Source organism: Eptatretus burgeri, chromosome 11, assembly GCF_056783735.1.
Source record: "Eptatretus burgeri isolate ZD-2024b chromosome 11, Ebu_testis_v1, whole genome shotgun sequence".
Lineage (NCBI taxonomy): Eukaryota > Metazoa > Chordata > Myxini > Myxiniformes > Myxinidae > Eptatretus > Eptatretus burgeri.
The window spans coordinates 55,616,877-55,634,341 of record NC_140971.1 but is presented as its reverse complement, the minus strand read 5'-3'; the positions used below and the strand labels follow the sequence as shown (position 1 = coordinate 55,634,341).

General features: G+C 44.9%; 1 protein-coding gene across 3 annotated transcripts in view; it reads left to right on the top strand.

Annotated features, from left to right (window-relative positions):
* The first annotated feature begins 13,001 nt into the window (after positions 1-13,001).
* The window catches only part of LOC147017107 (transmembrane protease serine 6-like), an 85,047-nt gene continuing 80,583 nt past the window's right edge, over positions 13,002-17,465 (top strand). For 2 of the 3 annotated variants that reach the window (XM_085846489.1, XM_085846487.1), the window contains exon 1: positions 13,003-13,230. In XM_085846489.1, the coding sequence (XP_085702615.1) occupies positions 13,143-13,230 (88 nt within the window). In that variant the 5' untranslated portion in view covers positions 13,003-13,142. Of the gene's footprint in view, positions 13,231-17,465 lie in introns of all 3 variants that reach the window. The other variant, XM_085846490.1, reaches the window with a different exon arrangement.

Genomic DNA, 17,465 nt, shown 5'->3' with positions numbered 1-17,465 from the left:
TAAGCTCTCATATTTTAACAAATTGTGCATTTTATGAGAAAAGCATGAAATTTATAGCATAGTTAGGTCATACCATAATGTTTGTTTTCAGATGTGGAGGGAAGTCAGATTTGACCTCTGAGGGTACAGTGAGAGGTCAAATCCAAGATGGCCGCTGGTCACCCGGGTCTAATGTTCAAACGTCCTTAATTTTGGAACCAGACTGAGCAGAAAAACATTTACGGTGTCATTTCCAACTAAATTGGGGATGCCCATTCATTTGGTGATACCTTTGAGGATGTCAGAATTCAAGGAAATGAATTTAGGTCAAGGTAAAAATTTATCAAAAAATAAGTAATCAGTTGAAATTTGCAAATGAATACCGAGTGGTGTCATTGTGGTGAATTTAGTTATTTAGCACCTCAGAGGGTGTGCTTGAGGAGGATGTGGCATAGTTATGTATTGTGTATATCCATGCTTAGACAAGCTCGGTACATAAGGTCTCTTCGTGAAGGTAACTTCCAGCTGTACGTGGAATCCCTGACTCGGATTATGCCATGGATGTTTGCCCTAGATCACACGCACTACTCCAGATGACTTCCCGTACACATCCGTGACATGACGACTCTCTGAAAAACGCCCAGATGTCTTATCAGAATTCAAATCTGGAAATTTTGTGGTGCGCAAATCCAGCAACAAGTTCTCTGCCATGGCACTTGACCAGTGCCATGAGCAGAACAATGCAATGGTCAAAGGTTCTGGTGGGGCTATCGGACTGACTGGCAATCCCGGAGCACTCAGACGCTGGATGGTAGCAGGGCCAGAAATTGCAAGGATCACTTCAGAGTTTGAGCAACAGGCCACAAAGCAACAGCATGGTGCTGGCGACACTGGACACCATCACCATGATCAGCAACCTGGAGTGCAAGCAGCATTCCTGAAGGAGGTTAAGGCACTTGTGACAGTGCTGGAAGAGATGGGGAATCCATTTGTAGAACACAGTCAAGACCTACTCGTCATTCACACAACGGATATCGTGGACACCCAAGTGGCTGAAACTGTGAGAAGGATCGAGATTTGGTGAGGAGCAGTACACAAAGTTTGAGAGAGAAAGGTGTTGTACACTGTTCCAGCCTATCACACAAACACTTCCAAAGAACAAGTTGCCACTGTTCAGTAGGCCACCGGTCAAGATTAAGTCAAAACAGAAGGCACAGCTCGCAGCACCGAAGATTGACTGTGGTCTCTTTTCGAGGGTGTACATCTGTCAAACATGAGACAGACGTGGACAATTTATTCTCCAATGAAAACCAGGCAGCCCCGCCAGCTCTATCAAACGGAAGGGAAATTCGGATTGGGGCAGGCAGCACTCAAACAGCACATCAAGCGCACTTGCTACCAGGCCAACTGTTGGAACCAGGCATTGGTCCTGGATCCAGAGCCATCTGACTGGGGCTGGACAAAGGAAACAACTGGATGGCAGCCGCTTTGGACCACTCTCCGAATTTGGACCACAAACACAGACCGACCGGGCAAGAGGGACTGCCCCGACCTTTATCTGGCCCACAGCTCGGGGGGAGGGGCCATGCCGAATCCAAACGTCGTCACCCGAATCGGGCGCTCCGATTGGCCGAGACCCCTCACGTGGCCTGCCAGCTTGGGCGGGAAACCGCCTCACTTCGTTTCTGGCAAGGCCATCCCAAGCAGCGGCAATATCGCGCTCCGAACCCACGAGACGACATGAATCGCCCACACCGAAATTGGCACGCGAATCATCCTGCAAAACCGCCAGGTGACCGGTCGAGGGTCCCGCATGCCCGCTCGGGCGCTCGATCAGCGTCGATCAACGCCCTCGTTCCACGCGCTCCAACGTGGCCCGCACTGTACACTCCCCGGCTCGATCGCAGCCTCGCTGGCCGCAGGGACGAGAAGACGTTCACCATCCGTGGAGAATCCACCGCTGCCAGCGAGGACCGAAGGTACATCCGTGCACGTCTCACGAGCGGCGTACGTGTCTGCTTTCGAGCACATTCTATACAGTGCGCGCAGTTCCGCCATTACGCACGTGGCCGGCGCTCGCGTTCACATGACTCCGCTAGCGTGTGTCGGGCATTGAGGTTTAAAAGGAACAAGCCGCTTCTACCCGCACACTCGTATCCTGCCCAACATGTCGTGGAGTCTGCTTTATCGGCCTCCGTACGCGTTTCGTGCAGCGTGGGTGTGGTGAATTGAAGGACGTGACGTGTGATCACATGTCGCACGGCTCGAGCACGGAATAGATAAAGCTAAGATTCCGCTCGGTCGGGGGGATTGTCCCAGGGGCATTGTCGTTTACGGCGGCGGCTCACTTGGTGCTCGTTGAATGGTGAGAATTGAGAGTATATCGGACTCCGTGCTTATACTGATTTATTTTGCGGTGATTAGTTGCACGTCTATACATTACTGCTTATGTACTCCTTGCTGCGCCTGTATTCCCTGGTGTGCCCGTAGAAGCGGCTTCAATCAAATGGAATAAAGCCTACACTCTGAAGGTTCTTCCCTCGCTTTCATTTCAGTGGGCGTCGTGCTGGCTGTGTTTCCCGTGCTGTAAAAAACACCATACGTGCAACCTCTTGAGAGGTTTGTATTCGCATGCCTTTTTATCCAACCGGCGATCCTCCCCAGATCATCGGAAGCTCGAGTCGATAATCTCGCACCAACAAGCACACCACATGACTCGGCGCCGCAGTTTCCCCACCATGGCGCCGCAGTTTCCCCACCATGACGCCGCAGTTTCCCCACCATGGCGCCGCAGTTTCCCCACCATGACGCCACAGTTTCCCCACCATGGCGCTGCAGTTTCCCCATCATGGCGCCGCACGTGGCTGATCTCCACGAGGCCCCACCTTACAGCGAAGGCGCACGTGGCTGATTTACCTCAGGAATAATCAGAAAAGAATAAGAGTAGGGATGAAATGAAGGGAAAAAATTATTTAAGCAACCCCAGCTATTAGATCATCATCACCGAGCGTAGTGGCATGCGCCTGTAATCCGGCTACTCGGAGACTTGGGTTGGAGGATCGCTTGAGGACGGGAGCTCAGCGCTGGGCCGTGCTATGAGAGGGTGTAGGGCAGCCCGGAAGGAATCGTGGCGAAACCCAATCCTTATCCCTGTGTCGTAAGAGGCGACCAGGGTTGCGTCAGGAAGGGCATCCGGAGTAAAACCTCTGCCAAATCAGTATGTGGATCATAACGGATGATCCGCTGTGGCGACCCCTAACCGGAGCACCCAAAAGAAGAACAACACAGCTATTAGATCATCACAACGCACTCCCTTGTTGTCCCGCTAAACAAAAAGGAAGGGGACTATCTACACATATATTAATGGAATAACTGTCTTGGGACACCTATCTGTTGTATGCATGCAGTTCGAGAACCGCAACAGTATGTCCAAGCATTATGGAGTGTAACAGGGGGAGGGGTGTATGTCCAAGCGTCGTGGAGTATTACATTAGGTGAGGGCCATATGTCTAAGCATTACAAAGTATTACGGGGGGGGGGGGGTGGGGTGTTTCCAGTGCCGTTATGTAATGCTAATTAATCAATCAATGACAACTTTGTTCCATGCACTCTTTATTTAAACATGCAAGTATTTACGGATACATGTATTCAATGCATTTATGATATCGGTATCAATGTATATTTATGCATGCATGTACGTACAGTACTGTTATCCCAGCGGTTGTAGCTGTGTTCATTCCATGTTAATTAACCAGTTGTACATCACTCACTCACTACATGTACTTATATGTATGTTGTGAGGATAGTCCCAACCAGTATCGTAATAACCGTCTGTCCATCACGACTGAGAGGTTGTTGTTTTTTTTAAATTTGTCAAATGATTCTTCACCATTGAGAGATGGGGCCAAAAACTATATATAGCAAGATTATCTCAAAACGTTGTGGATGAGTCATTACAAAACTAGGTGAATGAGTTGGTTAGGTGATGAGACTTTGGTCCAGGTCCAAATCCAGGCCCGGCCAATCAGTGGGATACAAAACGTAAACTGTTCAGCCTGGTGGAGGTATGCGCTCTCCCGAGTGCCGTTCTCATCTATCTATAAGTGTGTGTGTGTGTGTGTGTGTGTGTGTGTGTGTGTGTGTGTGTGTGTGTGTGTGTGTGTGTGTGTGTGTGTGTGTGTGTGTGTGTGTGTGCGTGACCGCTGTTTCTCGACAACCACTGGTCCGATCTAATCGAAACTTGCCAGGTATATTGCTGGGGACCTGAGGATGTGCGTTTTCAAGGTTTGATATTAATCGGACAAGTGCTTCCCAAGTTATGGCCATTTATTTACCAACCAATGACATGACACATTGCTGCGGCCATTTATTTACCAACCAATGACATGACACATTGCCGTGGCCATTTATTTACCAACCAATGACATGACACGTTGCTGTGGCCATTTATTTACCAACCAATGACATGACACGTTGCTGCGTAGGCCGGTGCTCGGCCGGCCGACGATAACGTCACGGGCCGTGCCGGCTACATGGCAGCGAATGTCATGGCAAGCAAAGACAGGGAGATAAACTTGATTTTAATTTGGATTTTAATTAACTCTGTGTGTGGAAGTGTGGTTGTCGCGAGAACTCGAGAGCAAAGGAACTCGAGAGCGACACTCGAGAGTGTGTGGAAGTGTGGTTGTCGTTTCTGGCTCGCAGTTTGAAAGTTTTTTTTTTGTGGTTTTTTTTTTGCACTAACTTTTTTTGTTGTTTTTTTTTTCTCTTCTCTTCTCTTCTCTTTGTGTTTTTCCTTGCGACGGCATTGCGAAAAGGCAAAATACGTTGACGCTAATTGTATAATTGGCCATTAAAACTAAAGTGCGAATAATCGTAACTGCGATATGTGAACTTCCAGACAGTGAGGACTTAACTTCCGGACTTCCGGATAGTGACGACTTGCTGTATTCTTTCTTTCTCGATTTCTGTACTTTCTCGATTTTCTTAAACACAATGCCCCAATGCAGTCGTCGTTTACGACAGCGAAGGAACGGCCTGTGTGGTTGTTCGAAAGGTTTTTTGTTTGTTTGTTTGTTTGCACGTACGGGCACGCACCTACGGGCATGCACTAGTTACTATAATTGCAGAGAAGTGTTGGATCAAAATAGCACTTAACTCCACATTTACCACGTTCTTGCTCTCTAATTGACACTGGCTGTTATTGCCGAGTCTTTCTTCGACGTCATCTGGATTATTGTGAACGCCAGGTATTTCATGCACTGTCATCTTTAATTTTCACCTCGGCTTCTTCCATGTACATTGTACACCTTCTGCATCATGATTTTGACTATTGTCGTAATTTGTGGATTCTTGATCAGAAAACTATTTGTCAAATTCACTTTCTGATGAGTCTGGAGTGAGTTGTGTGGCCATTATCCTTTGCGTGTTGAGAGTATTGGTTCTGTCTATTACGTCACACAGATGATGAAATGAATGACCATGGTGGTTTTCTGGAATTTATAGGGGTGTTACCGACCAGGTTAGCTTTTTAAAAACTTTAACACCTCAAAAACATTGGAATTAAAAACCATGTTCAGTAATTTGTTCTTCTTCTTCTTCTTCTTCCTCTTTCGGCTTGCTCCCGTTAGGGGTCGCCACAGCGGACCAACCGTCTCCATTTCGCTCTATCCTCCACATCTTCCATTGACACTCCAACCACCCGCATGTCCGCCCTCACCGCATCCATGAACCTCTTCTTTGGCCTTCCTCTTCTCCTCCTGCCTGGCGGCTCCATCTTCAACATCCTTCTCCCGATATACTCCGTTTCCCTCCTGTGCACATGTCCAAACCATCTCAATCTCGCCTCTCTCACTTTGTTTCCAAACCGTCCCACCTGCGCTGTCCCTCTAATATACTCATTTCTTATCCTATCCATCCTCGTCACTCCCAACGAGAATCGCAGCATCTTTAACTCTGCCACCTCCAGCTCCGCTTCCTGTCTTTTTGTTAGTGCCACCGCCTCCAAACCATACAACATAGCTGGTCTCACTACCGTCTTGTATACTTTCCCCTTCACTCTTGCAGCTACCCTTCTGTCACAAATCACTCGTGCAACTCTTCTCCACCCACTCCATCCTGCCTGCACTCTCTTTTTCACTTCTCTCCCACACTCTCCGTTACTTTGGACAGTTGATCCCAAGTATTTAAACCAATCCACCTTCCCCACCTCAACTCCTTGCAACTGCACCATACCACCACCCTCCCTCTCATTTACGCACATGTACTCCGTCTTACTCCTACTGACTAACATTCCCCTTCTCTCCAGTGCGTACCTCCACCTCTCAAGGCTCGATTCAGCCTGCTCCCTACTCTCCCTACAGATCATGATGTCATCCGCGAACATCATAGTCCATGGAGACTCCAGTCTGATCTCGTCCGTCAACCTGTCCATCACCATTGCAAACAGGAAAGGGCTCAGAGTCGATCCTTGGTGCAATCCCACTTTTACCTTAAACCGGTCCGTCATTCCTACCGCACACCTCACCGCTGTCACACTGTCCTCGTACATATCCTGCACGATCCTCACATACTTCTCCACCACTCCCGACTTCCTCATACAATACCACAACTCCTCTCTTGGCACCCTATCGTAAGCTTTCTCGAAATCCACAAACACACAATGTAACTCCTTCTGGCCTTCCCTATACTTCTCCATCAACATTCTCAAAGCAAACATTACATCAGCGATGCTCTTTCCTGGCATAAACCCGTATTGCTGCTCACAAATCATCACCTCTCCTCTCAACCGAGCTTCCACTACTCTTTCCCACAACTTCATGGTGTGGCTTAACAACTTTATCCCTCTGTAATTTCCACAGCTCTGCACATCACCCTTATTCTTGAAAATCGGAACCAGTACACTTAATCTCCACTCCTCCGGCATCCTCTCACTTTCCAAGACTTTATTAAACAATCTGGTTAACAACCCCACTGCCATCTCTCCTGAGCACTTCCATGCCTCCACTGGTATACCATCTGGACCAACCGCCTTTCCACTTTTCATCTTCTTCATAGCAGTCCTCACTTCATCCTTACTGATCCACCCCACTTCCTGATTCACTATCTCCACCTCTTCCAACCTTCTCTCTCTCTCATTTTCTTCATTCATCAGCTCCTCAAAGTACTCCATCCACCTTCTCAACACACTCTCCTCGCTCGTCAGCACATTCCCATTTGCGTCCTTTATCACCCTAACCTGCAGCACATCCTTCCCAACTCGGTCCCTCTGTCTTGCCAATCGGTATAAATCCTTTTCCCCTTCTTTTGTATCCAACTTCTCATACAGCCCGTCATATGCCTTTTCCTTGGCCTTTGCCACCTCTCTTTTTGCTTTTCGACGCCACTCCTTGTACTCCTGCCGACTTTCTTCATCTCTCTGACTATCCCACTTCTTTTTCGCCAACCCCTTCTTCCTTATACTTTCCTGTACTTCCTTATTCCACCACCAAGTCTCCTTATCTTCCTTCCTCTGTCCAGATGTCACACCAAGTACCTTCCTAGCTATCTCCCTCACAACTTCTGCTGTCGTTGCCCAATCATCCCACCCATCTTTACCACCATCCAACGCCTGTCTCACCTCCTCCCTAAATTTCGCGCAACAGTCTTCCTCCTTCAGCTTCCACCATCTGGTCCTTGGTTCAGCCCTCACTCTCTTTCTCAACCTCACCTCTAAAGTCATCCTACATACCACCAATCGATGCTGTCGAGCTACACTCTCCCCTGCCACAACCTTACAGTCACTAATCTCTTTCAGGTTGCATCTCCTACTTAAGATGTAATCCACCTGTGTGCACTTTCCTCCACTCTTGTATGTCACCCTGTGTTCCTCCTTCTTCTTGAAATACGTGTTTACCACTGCCATTTCCATTCTTTTTGCAAACTCTACCACCATTTGCCCTTCCACATTTCTCTTGTTGAGACCGTACCTCCCCATCACCTCCTCATCCTCTTTATTCCCTTCCCCAACATGTCCATTGAAATCTGCTCCAATCACCACTCTTTCATCCTTGGATACACTCTCCACCACTTCATCTAACTCCAGAAATCTTCTTCATACTCCATCTCACACCCCATATGTGGGGCATATGCACTGATGACATTCATCATCACCCCTTCAATTTCCAACTTCACACTCATCACTCGGTCCGACACTCTCCTCACCTCCAATATCCTCTTGACATGATCTTCCTTCAGGATTACCCTCACACCATTTCTCCTCCCATCCACACCATGGTAGAACAGTTTGAAACCACCTCCAATGCTCCTCGCCTTACTCCCCATCCACTTGGTCTCTTGTACACACAGTATGTCCACCTTTCTTCTCTCCATCATATCAGCCAACTCTCGCCCTTTGCCAGTCATAGTCCCAACATTCAGAGTTCCAACTCTCACCTCCACACTTCTACCCTTCCCCCTCTCCCACTGCCTCCGGACTCGCCTTCCCCGTCTCCTTCTCCTCCTTCGCCCAGCAGTAGCACAATTTCCACTGGTACCCTGCTGACCACCGGTACCGGTGGCGGTCGTTGGTAACCCGGGCCTCGACCGATCCGGTATGGAAATTCGTCTTGTTGTCCGCATAATGATTTGGCATAGGTTTTTACGCCGGATGTCCTTCCTGACGCAACCCTGGTCGCCTCTTACGACACACAGGGATAGGTACACCTATTCCAACCGGGGCATATACCGGGCCCAGTACAACTGGTACTCATTTCGCCGACCTCGGAAGGATGGCAGGCTGAGTCAACCCCCTGGTGTTTTTTCGACTTGGTTTATATATACACATATATATATATATATATATATATATATATACATATATATATATATATATATATATATATATATATATATATATATATATATATATATATTAATTCAGTGTCCCAACGGGGCTTGAACTCAGGACCTCTTGGGTCCCAAGCCACTGCCCTTACCACTGCGCCAACACCAGGCATATGTTCAGTTATTTGTTCATTACTTTAAAATCAACATCATAATAAAAAAATTAAAAAAATCAATTCCTTTTTGGACCGTTTAAGATATTAAAACGACAAAAAGTAGAATTAGTGAAATACAATATGAATCGTAAAAATATTATTCATGAAATATTTATATAAAAACGTTTTTTTTTAATGGGTATTTTAAACCCATTAAAGTATTTTAAAGGGGGAATCCTTGGTTGTCAGAGACAGTGTGGCATATAGAATATTCATTATAAATATCTTGTTTGAATATATGTAATTCAGCTAATTGTTTTTGTTTGCTCCTCTGTCTTGATGACATCATTAGAGCTTCATAGTTTTTTTTCATTGCCAAGCCCCTATTTTGGTTAACGAAAAAAATAAGTGACCACTATATTCGTTATTGTTGTGAGTCTGTCTGTCTGTCTGTCTGTCTGTCTGTCCCGAACATAGTTCCGTGGGTTTTGATCCGATCCTGATAAAAATTTTGGTGGGAGGTTTATATCATGATCTCGTTGTGTTTTCCTGAGAATGGGCGTGGTGCGCCCATAATTGGCAGAGCCAGGCCCAAAAAACATGTATTTTAGGGGGTAGCCTATTTCAATTTGCATCTTCTTCTAGGGGGTTTGTCAAATTTTACAGGGTTTCGGTATTTGGTTAGCCCAATGGCACCTGCATAGCCCCACGGAGCTCGATTTTTCATTTTCGTCCCAAGGTCAAGGTCACAAGGTCACAAACTTAGAAAATTGTCTTGCATTGTCTTGCCTGAAAGAAGAGCATGAAGCCAACATGGTATTGATTGCTCTTCAGAAAGAGACTGCACAATGTAAACGAAGGGCTTACAATGCCAAAATAGAGTATTATACAGAAAAAGGAAAATGGCTTTGCTTCGATCTTTAAAATGATTAGATTTTTGAAAAATAAATTTCAACACGACATAAAGAGTATGATATATTGTACTTCCTGAATAAAGTGTTCCATAATGAACCTCTGTCGGAATATGTTCCTGTGCAAATCATTTTCCACTCTGTTTGGTCACCGTTTTGGTTCTCGCAGGTGTTCACGTGTTGTATCATGATCGGGCTCTGGCAGGGGATTATTACTTCGTCTTGCCAAATTAACACAAACACACTGTTGCAGCAATAATGCCCATGCTGTGCTCCAACTGAAATAAATGCAATGATCTAATTGCAGATGGTGTAAATGCAGAAAGGGCTCTCAAATTATAAACGGTTTCTTCACAATTGATCAAGAATCTTCATTGAAATTTACTTACTGTACATCTGAGATGAGTTCCTTTGGCTGCACAAGGAAATCTTTTCTTCCAGATACTAAAGACTCTTTCTATCACTCCCCTCGTACTCCTTTTCGCCTGGTTGTGGCATCTCTCCACTGCTGTCCTCAAGATGCGCACTGGAGTCAGCATGAATGTACGACACGTGTACGCCGGATCCCCCAGCAAAATGCCTTGGTATTCTCCTCTCTGGGATTTCTCAAATAGCTGTGACTCTTCAAAGATTCTTGAGCCATGTGCTGACACTTACCATCTGTAAACGACATGAGTGAACAGAAGTCGATGGTCGCACAAAAATTTGCAATTTAGACTGTAGTGGCCTTTTCTGTTCATCTACCCAAGTGCATTTGGACCACCAGGATTGACAATTGCCACTGAGATCCATCAATACTTCTGATAACCCAAAGAAATTGTGATGTCACATGGAATCCTTCTGTTACACCTCTCCTTTCTTCTGGAGAAACCGGGAAATGTATCAAGTGTTTTCTTCACACAAATGGTTGTAGTGATGAGATGACTAACTTTGCAACATGAAACAATGCACATATCTCCAACATATTCAATTGAAATGATGCACTGCATATAATTGCAGCGCCATGGGCAACTGTGGGGGGAGGGGGGGGCGGGGGGTATTGCTCCTCATCTTAGGTTGATCCAGGTCATCTTGCACGACATTCAGCAGCCAACGAAATGATTCCTCTGAGAGTCTGGAGCTCCGGGCAAATTTGATATTGTCATACTTCTCCAGAGGGTTGCATCCATCCTCACAGATTCTCGATGCATGTCGACGAACTGCCCTCTCCTCTTCTGCCTCCTGTTGAGCTGATTCAAGCATTCCTAACGCATCCATATTCACCGTCCCAGACAGAGTGAACCAATTGCTTAACCACGCTTTGAGCTTTGTGTGTGAGGTAATAAAGGTTTTGGCTTGCCATGCATTTGTATTTCAACCACTCCAAAAAAGAATTGGCAAAATGATGCGTTACCACTTTCTCTACATGAGACATTCGTTTGATGCTTTTCTTTGGGGAGAGGGGGAATGTAGAGGTAAAATTGGGTCTAAAGAAAGAGTGTAAAGTCGTCTCTCACAGAACAGGTGTCAGCAATTGTTACCCAATCTTGTAAGATTGGAGAGCAGTGGTCTGTGTAAGTGGAATGGAGAGCATTTGCCAGCCCATGTCTCTGGATCCACACAGTGGATCTTTACAGAAGTCCACACAATTACCAAACTGCACTACACTGTGCCAGTCACCTCAGCCAACAACATCCAAGAGTAGTCATTCAGTCCTGAGAAGAGTGAAAAACGACTTGATGTCAACCATTGGCCAACAAAGGCTGAACGACGCTCTTATCTACCGTGCCAAGAAAGATCGCACAAACAAGATCAACGTACTTGGCATTAACAAATGACTCCTTTTTTTTTTTTTTCTTAATGAAGAAAGTGATTTAAGGATAAAATACGTTGGCCAATTTGACTGGAGTCAAAATAAGTCAGAAAATGCATAAAGTGTGTAAAATGAAGTTTTGAATTTCTGAATTGTTTACCGAATTTTGCTGAAATTGCTTTCAACAAGCTCGAATGAGCTAAGATCCTCGTCCTCTTAATGATGACGTCATAAAAACGAATATGACATCATTGTGATGTATCAGGTTTGCGATAAATTATCTGTGCTAATGCCCGGCTTGATTCCCGCAAACAGAATTCAAAAAGCTTGCCTAGTTTCGGAGATAATTTTTAGGCGATTTCCATTAGCAGAGATTTTTTGACGTCATAACTTTTTTTCTAGGAGGAATTTTCAAAATCGGAGATCGTTACTGTTGTCTGCGCAGGGTACTTTTTACATATATATATATATATATACCAAGTTTCAGACCGGGCGTAGTGGCGTGCACCTGTAATCCGGCTACTCGGAGGCTTGGGTTGGAGGATTGCTTGAGGAGGGGGGGCTCTGCACTGGGCAGGGTGTAGAGCAGCCCGGAATCATGGCGAAACCCAAATCCTGATCCCTGTGTCGTAAGAGGCGACCAGGGTTGCGTCAGGAAGGGCATCCGGCGTAAAACCTGTGCCAAATCAGTATGCGGATCATAACGGATGATCCGCTGTGGCGACCCCGAACGGGAGCAGCCGAAAGATGAACAACAACATATATACCAAGTTTCAGGAAGTTTCGATGAAAACTGTAGGCTGTGAAACAAAAAAGTCCACAAGAACAACAACGTGAGTAACACTTGGAGATCTTCCACGAGGATCTAAAAATATAATTGACAACTGCATTTACATCACGTTCAGCCACATGTTTGAAATGTTTTCCCTCTCTTTGAAGTGCTGGAAATGAAATCCGGTAATATTTTACCAACCCCCAAATCGGAAGAGCAAGGAGATGGGGATGTGCCAGGCATCTGCCTGGGGGGGGGGGGTGGCCAGACGGAGGCCCCTGGAGTACCCGCGGAAAGTGGACGCAGCGACGCGCTGCTCCGGCGCATGCTCCCATACCTGATCCTGACCTGACCTGACCAACCTCCCTCCCCTCCTCCCCCAGACCTCCACAAAAGGCCAGAAAATACACTTGAATGTGTCAGATGAAGCCTAGAATTCCAAAATTCCCTGAGGTGGGGGACAAACCCTTGAACGAAGATAAAGTGAGTGTTTATGAAAAGGAAACCAGTTTCTTTGTTTTTACATATTCTGAAGAAAACTTGTTTTATAACCATTACTCAGAGGAAAGTACGTTCCATTGTAACATTACACGTATGACACCACTCAATACAGGAGCTTTAAAAGCCATGGTTGTCAGAGATTTCAAATTTCAACTCGACACGAACTACGCAAGCATTGCTGCTGAACTCGAGGTAACGAGATCTTGAAGATGAAGATTTTATATAAATCCATTTTGGGCCTCATCCTTACCGTCGTCCTTTTTGCAGTCGGTATTGGTTTTCTGTTGATCTTCTTGGGTGAGTGTGGGATATAAAAAGGGAATGGCAACAAAGCTCACATCCAACACTTGCTCTCTCATACAGTACTGTACTGTGATTTTGAAAGTCTTTATTGATTTATTTTATTTCTCTTTGCACTCCGAAACCTCTGGACGGATAGGAATAGGTTGAAAACTGGTGGTTGTACTCGGTGTGTGCACAGGTAGGTTTTAGAGGGTAATAAATGTTTTATCTTCCTGCAGGTTCAGGGTGGTTGAGAGATCCCCCAATTATCTCAGTTTGATCATCTATATGTTCAATGATAATGCAAGGATGGTTTCATATGCAATGTGTGCCCCGTGTAGATGTGCAGCATGACCACTGGCCATCGTCAATCATAAGATTTTGTGTTATTAACTTTACAGAGGATATAAAAATGTTTGTGTTTTATAACATTGATAATGGATTATGTTGAAATTTCAATCTGAATACTGGATGCATGGCATCGCGCTGCTCCGAGTGGAAGGGGATACATACGGTTAGTGATACTAAAAATGGCAATTCTGGGGGAATTACCATAATGTTGTTCCATAGTTGGTAAAGAATACGAGATATTTATTCTCAAAACCTTTGAAAGATAATATGTGATTCTGTGTTGGCAAAGTGTCCATTTTTTATCTGCAAGGTGAGAATTGACGTTGAGTGTGTTTACATATACTTCTGCAAGAGTGAATGAATGCCATTTTTAATCACATCTTAACAGTGGCTTTGGCAAGTTCCATTGTTTTCTTTGATAATCGCCTCTCTGACTCTAATATGATTATGGTATCCAAAACAGGAAGGCATAACTGGTGATGCCACCAATTGTTTTTTTTTAGGGTCACTTCGGCCTAAGGCCAAAGTGACATTTGCCACGGCGGCCGTGGGGTCTCCAAAATCTACGGCCACTAGCAATTATACGGCGACCGCAGTATTTCCACGGTCACACAATGTAGCAGTCATATTTGTTTTTATTTTTCAGGGAGCTGCACGGTGTGTTTATAAATTGTGGAGGCCGAAAACGTGGGGTTGCCGTACGGTCTTTGATTTGATGTCGCACGGTGAACTTAAGGGGACCCTGCGGCGGCCATAGAATTTTCAAGGCAGACGCAAGGTTCCCGCAAGGCGACCACAGGGGGACCGCAGCGGGGCCCTAAGGTGAACATGCGGCCAGACGGACGGTAACGAATGGGTTAATTTATTTTAATTTATTTTTTTTACCAGTTTTTTTTTTTTTTCGGCTTGTCGAATTGCTACGGCGAACGTAGAAATGAAAAATATTATAACTCCGTGTTATAATTCCACAGCGACCCCTACGGCCTGTAAAAGATAGCCAAATGCCGTAGGGCCATCCTGAGGCCACCTCAAAAACTCTGCACACGTTTCTGTCAATTCAGAGGGCGTACGGCCGCCGTATCCTCACCGTGTATGGCTATCTTTTACAGGCCGTAGGGGTTGCCGTGGATTTATAGCGCGGAGTTATAAATTTTTTCATTTCTACGTTGGCCATAGCAATTCGACAAGCCAAGCTGTGACGTAGATGTGTTCCACGTCAACTATACGTAGGGCGTACTGTGGGCTTGCGTTATTCGTGCGGCTGCCGTAGGCTCTTATCAATGAAAAATGAATTTTGCCAACCCCCAAAAAATTACAAAAAATTAAAAAATAAAATATTATGTTCACCTTAGGGCCCCGCTGTGGTCACCTTGCAGTCTGTGTGACTACCAGTGGGCAATGCAGGGTCGACGCACGGTTCCCCTAAGCCCGCCGTGTGTCCTACCTGCGGCCTCCATTGCAGTCTGCATCGACCGTGCGTCCACCGTGCGCGACCGCTAGAGATCAGAGTATAGGTGTTTGCCTATACTCCGAACTGGTATATTCATTTATACATATATATTATAGTTATAGTATATTCAGATATATATATATATATATATATATATATATATATATATATATATATATATATATATATACATATATACATATATATACACACATATATATATATAGTTATAGTATATTCAGTTATATATAGTTATAGTATATTCAGTTATATATGTATTATAGTTCAAGTATATTCCGAACTGTTATATTTTTATTTCAGTAAAAAAAGAACTGGTATATATATATATATACCCACTAGTTACCATCCGAGTGGCCGCATGTTCGCCTGCGGTCGCCTTGCAGGCACCTTGAGGCTACCATTACGCGATCTGCCTTGAAAATTCTATGGCCGCCGCAGGGTCGCCCTAAGGTCACCGTGCGACATCAAATCAAAGACTAGTCCAGACTAAAGTCCAGGTGAGCTTATGCGATTGAGCAATGTCCATCTGTGAGTGAGTCAGTGAGTCAGTCAGTAAACACTTGTTATTATCACTTCAACCAAACACGATTTTGATGAAATTTGGCTACAAGCTTCAGAACTTATGCCAAACGAAGGTTTCTTGACCGCGTCAAAATCTGCACTCATTAAAGGCCCAGTCACACCTTGACGTTTTTGCCAGCTTAAGCCAATTTTTGAAAAATTTGTGTAAAACGCTGGTACACGTCGAATACGTTATGGGTAAGTTTTGATAACATTGAGAGCACGCTGAAAAACACTGCCATACGTCGTTGTACGCTGGCTTTAAACGTTGTACTTTTTGGTTGTCCTCAAATTTTCCATGCTTGAAATTTTAAGACTTATGCCAGCGGATGACTCACACGTTCCGCATGACGCTGACCATAAGTTGTAGCCACATTACGCGATCGTTAACACACGTCGACACACATTACTTGTAAGTTACTCATAAGTCGAAACACGTCGAGGTAATGTTTAGCGTACCCGAAACTTATTTCGAACCTATGAGTAACGTGTTGTAGGCACGTTACGCGATCGTTAACACACGTTGACACACGTTACTTGTAAGGTACTCATAAGTCGAAACATGTCAAGGTAATGGTTAGCGCCAGTGTTCCAGACTCCCTGGGGTTTTTTTTTTCTTCTTCTTCGGTATGACGGTGATGTTGACACTTCGATTTTTAGTGCGGTTATAATATAATATAATTAAAAGGCTGCCACTCAACGATTTAAATCGTAACCGCACGAGAAATCGAAGTGTCGACATCACCGTCAAACTGAAGAAAAAAAACAAATAAATAAAAAACAGGGAGTCTGGAACACTGACGCTAACCATTACCTTGAATGTTTCGACTTATGAGTACCTTACAAGTAACTTTTGTCGACTTGTGCCAACATTCGCATATCGTGCGTACAACTTATTCCCATCGCATGCGGAACGTGTGTCATACGGCAAGTACGTCGTAAAATGTTTAACACGTTTATAATTACAAGACGTACTCCATTTAATACGACGTATGATAGCATACTTTAGCGTTCTATTCACGCATACCAAACTTACCCATACCGTACTCGACGTGCGCCAGCGTTTTAGACGCATTTTTCAGAGATCGGCATACGCTGGCAAGATCGCCAAGGTGTGACTGCGATGTTGACACTTCCATTTCTGTGGCGGTTACGATTTGAATCATTGTGCGGCAGCCTTTTCATAACCTACGTCACGTCATCATCGGCGATACATGCAGCGCGTGATGCAGAAGTTAGACTATCGTTGGGCATAGGTTGTAAACGCCGACAACAAGCTCAGCATTCGTTTGTATAAGTTAGCTATAATACAACGAAACGTTCTGTGTCCGTTACTAATATGTTATGCATACGACCAACTCGTTATGAATACGTCCGAATCTTTAAAAAAAAAACATCAAAAGTTCAACGTAAGCCAGCGTTTTACATACATTTTAATACGTTGCCATTGCTGGCTAAAACGTCAAGGTGTGACTGGGCCTTAAGGGGGTCGAAAGGATGGTGTTTGACCCCCAAAATAGGTGTTTGCTTTCTTCTCCGAAAGCACACACCCCATTTCGATGAAACATGAGCACAACTTTCATCACCCATGATGGACCAAAGTTTGTTTATGGCATTAAAAAAATCCATAGGTATTTACTTTCTTCTTTGTTACATATTTTGTGGATCATCCATGCCAACCAGTAGTCATCCACTGCCTTCACTTTTTAAGCAGTCAGAACTTCTGTTCGGATCAATTCCGCAATTTGTGTCATGTTAAGTGATTCTAGTGCTTCTCATATGTGTAGAAATTAAATAAAGGTGCAAACACTGGCACGGTTTTTTTTGAAGATTGAAGGAAAATGCCCTTCCTTCCCTTCCCTTCCCC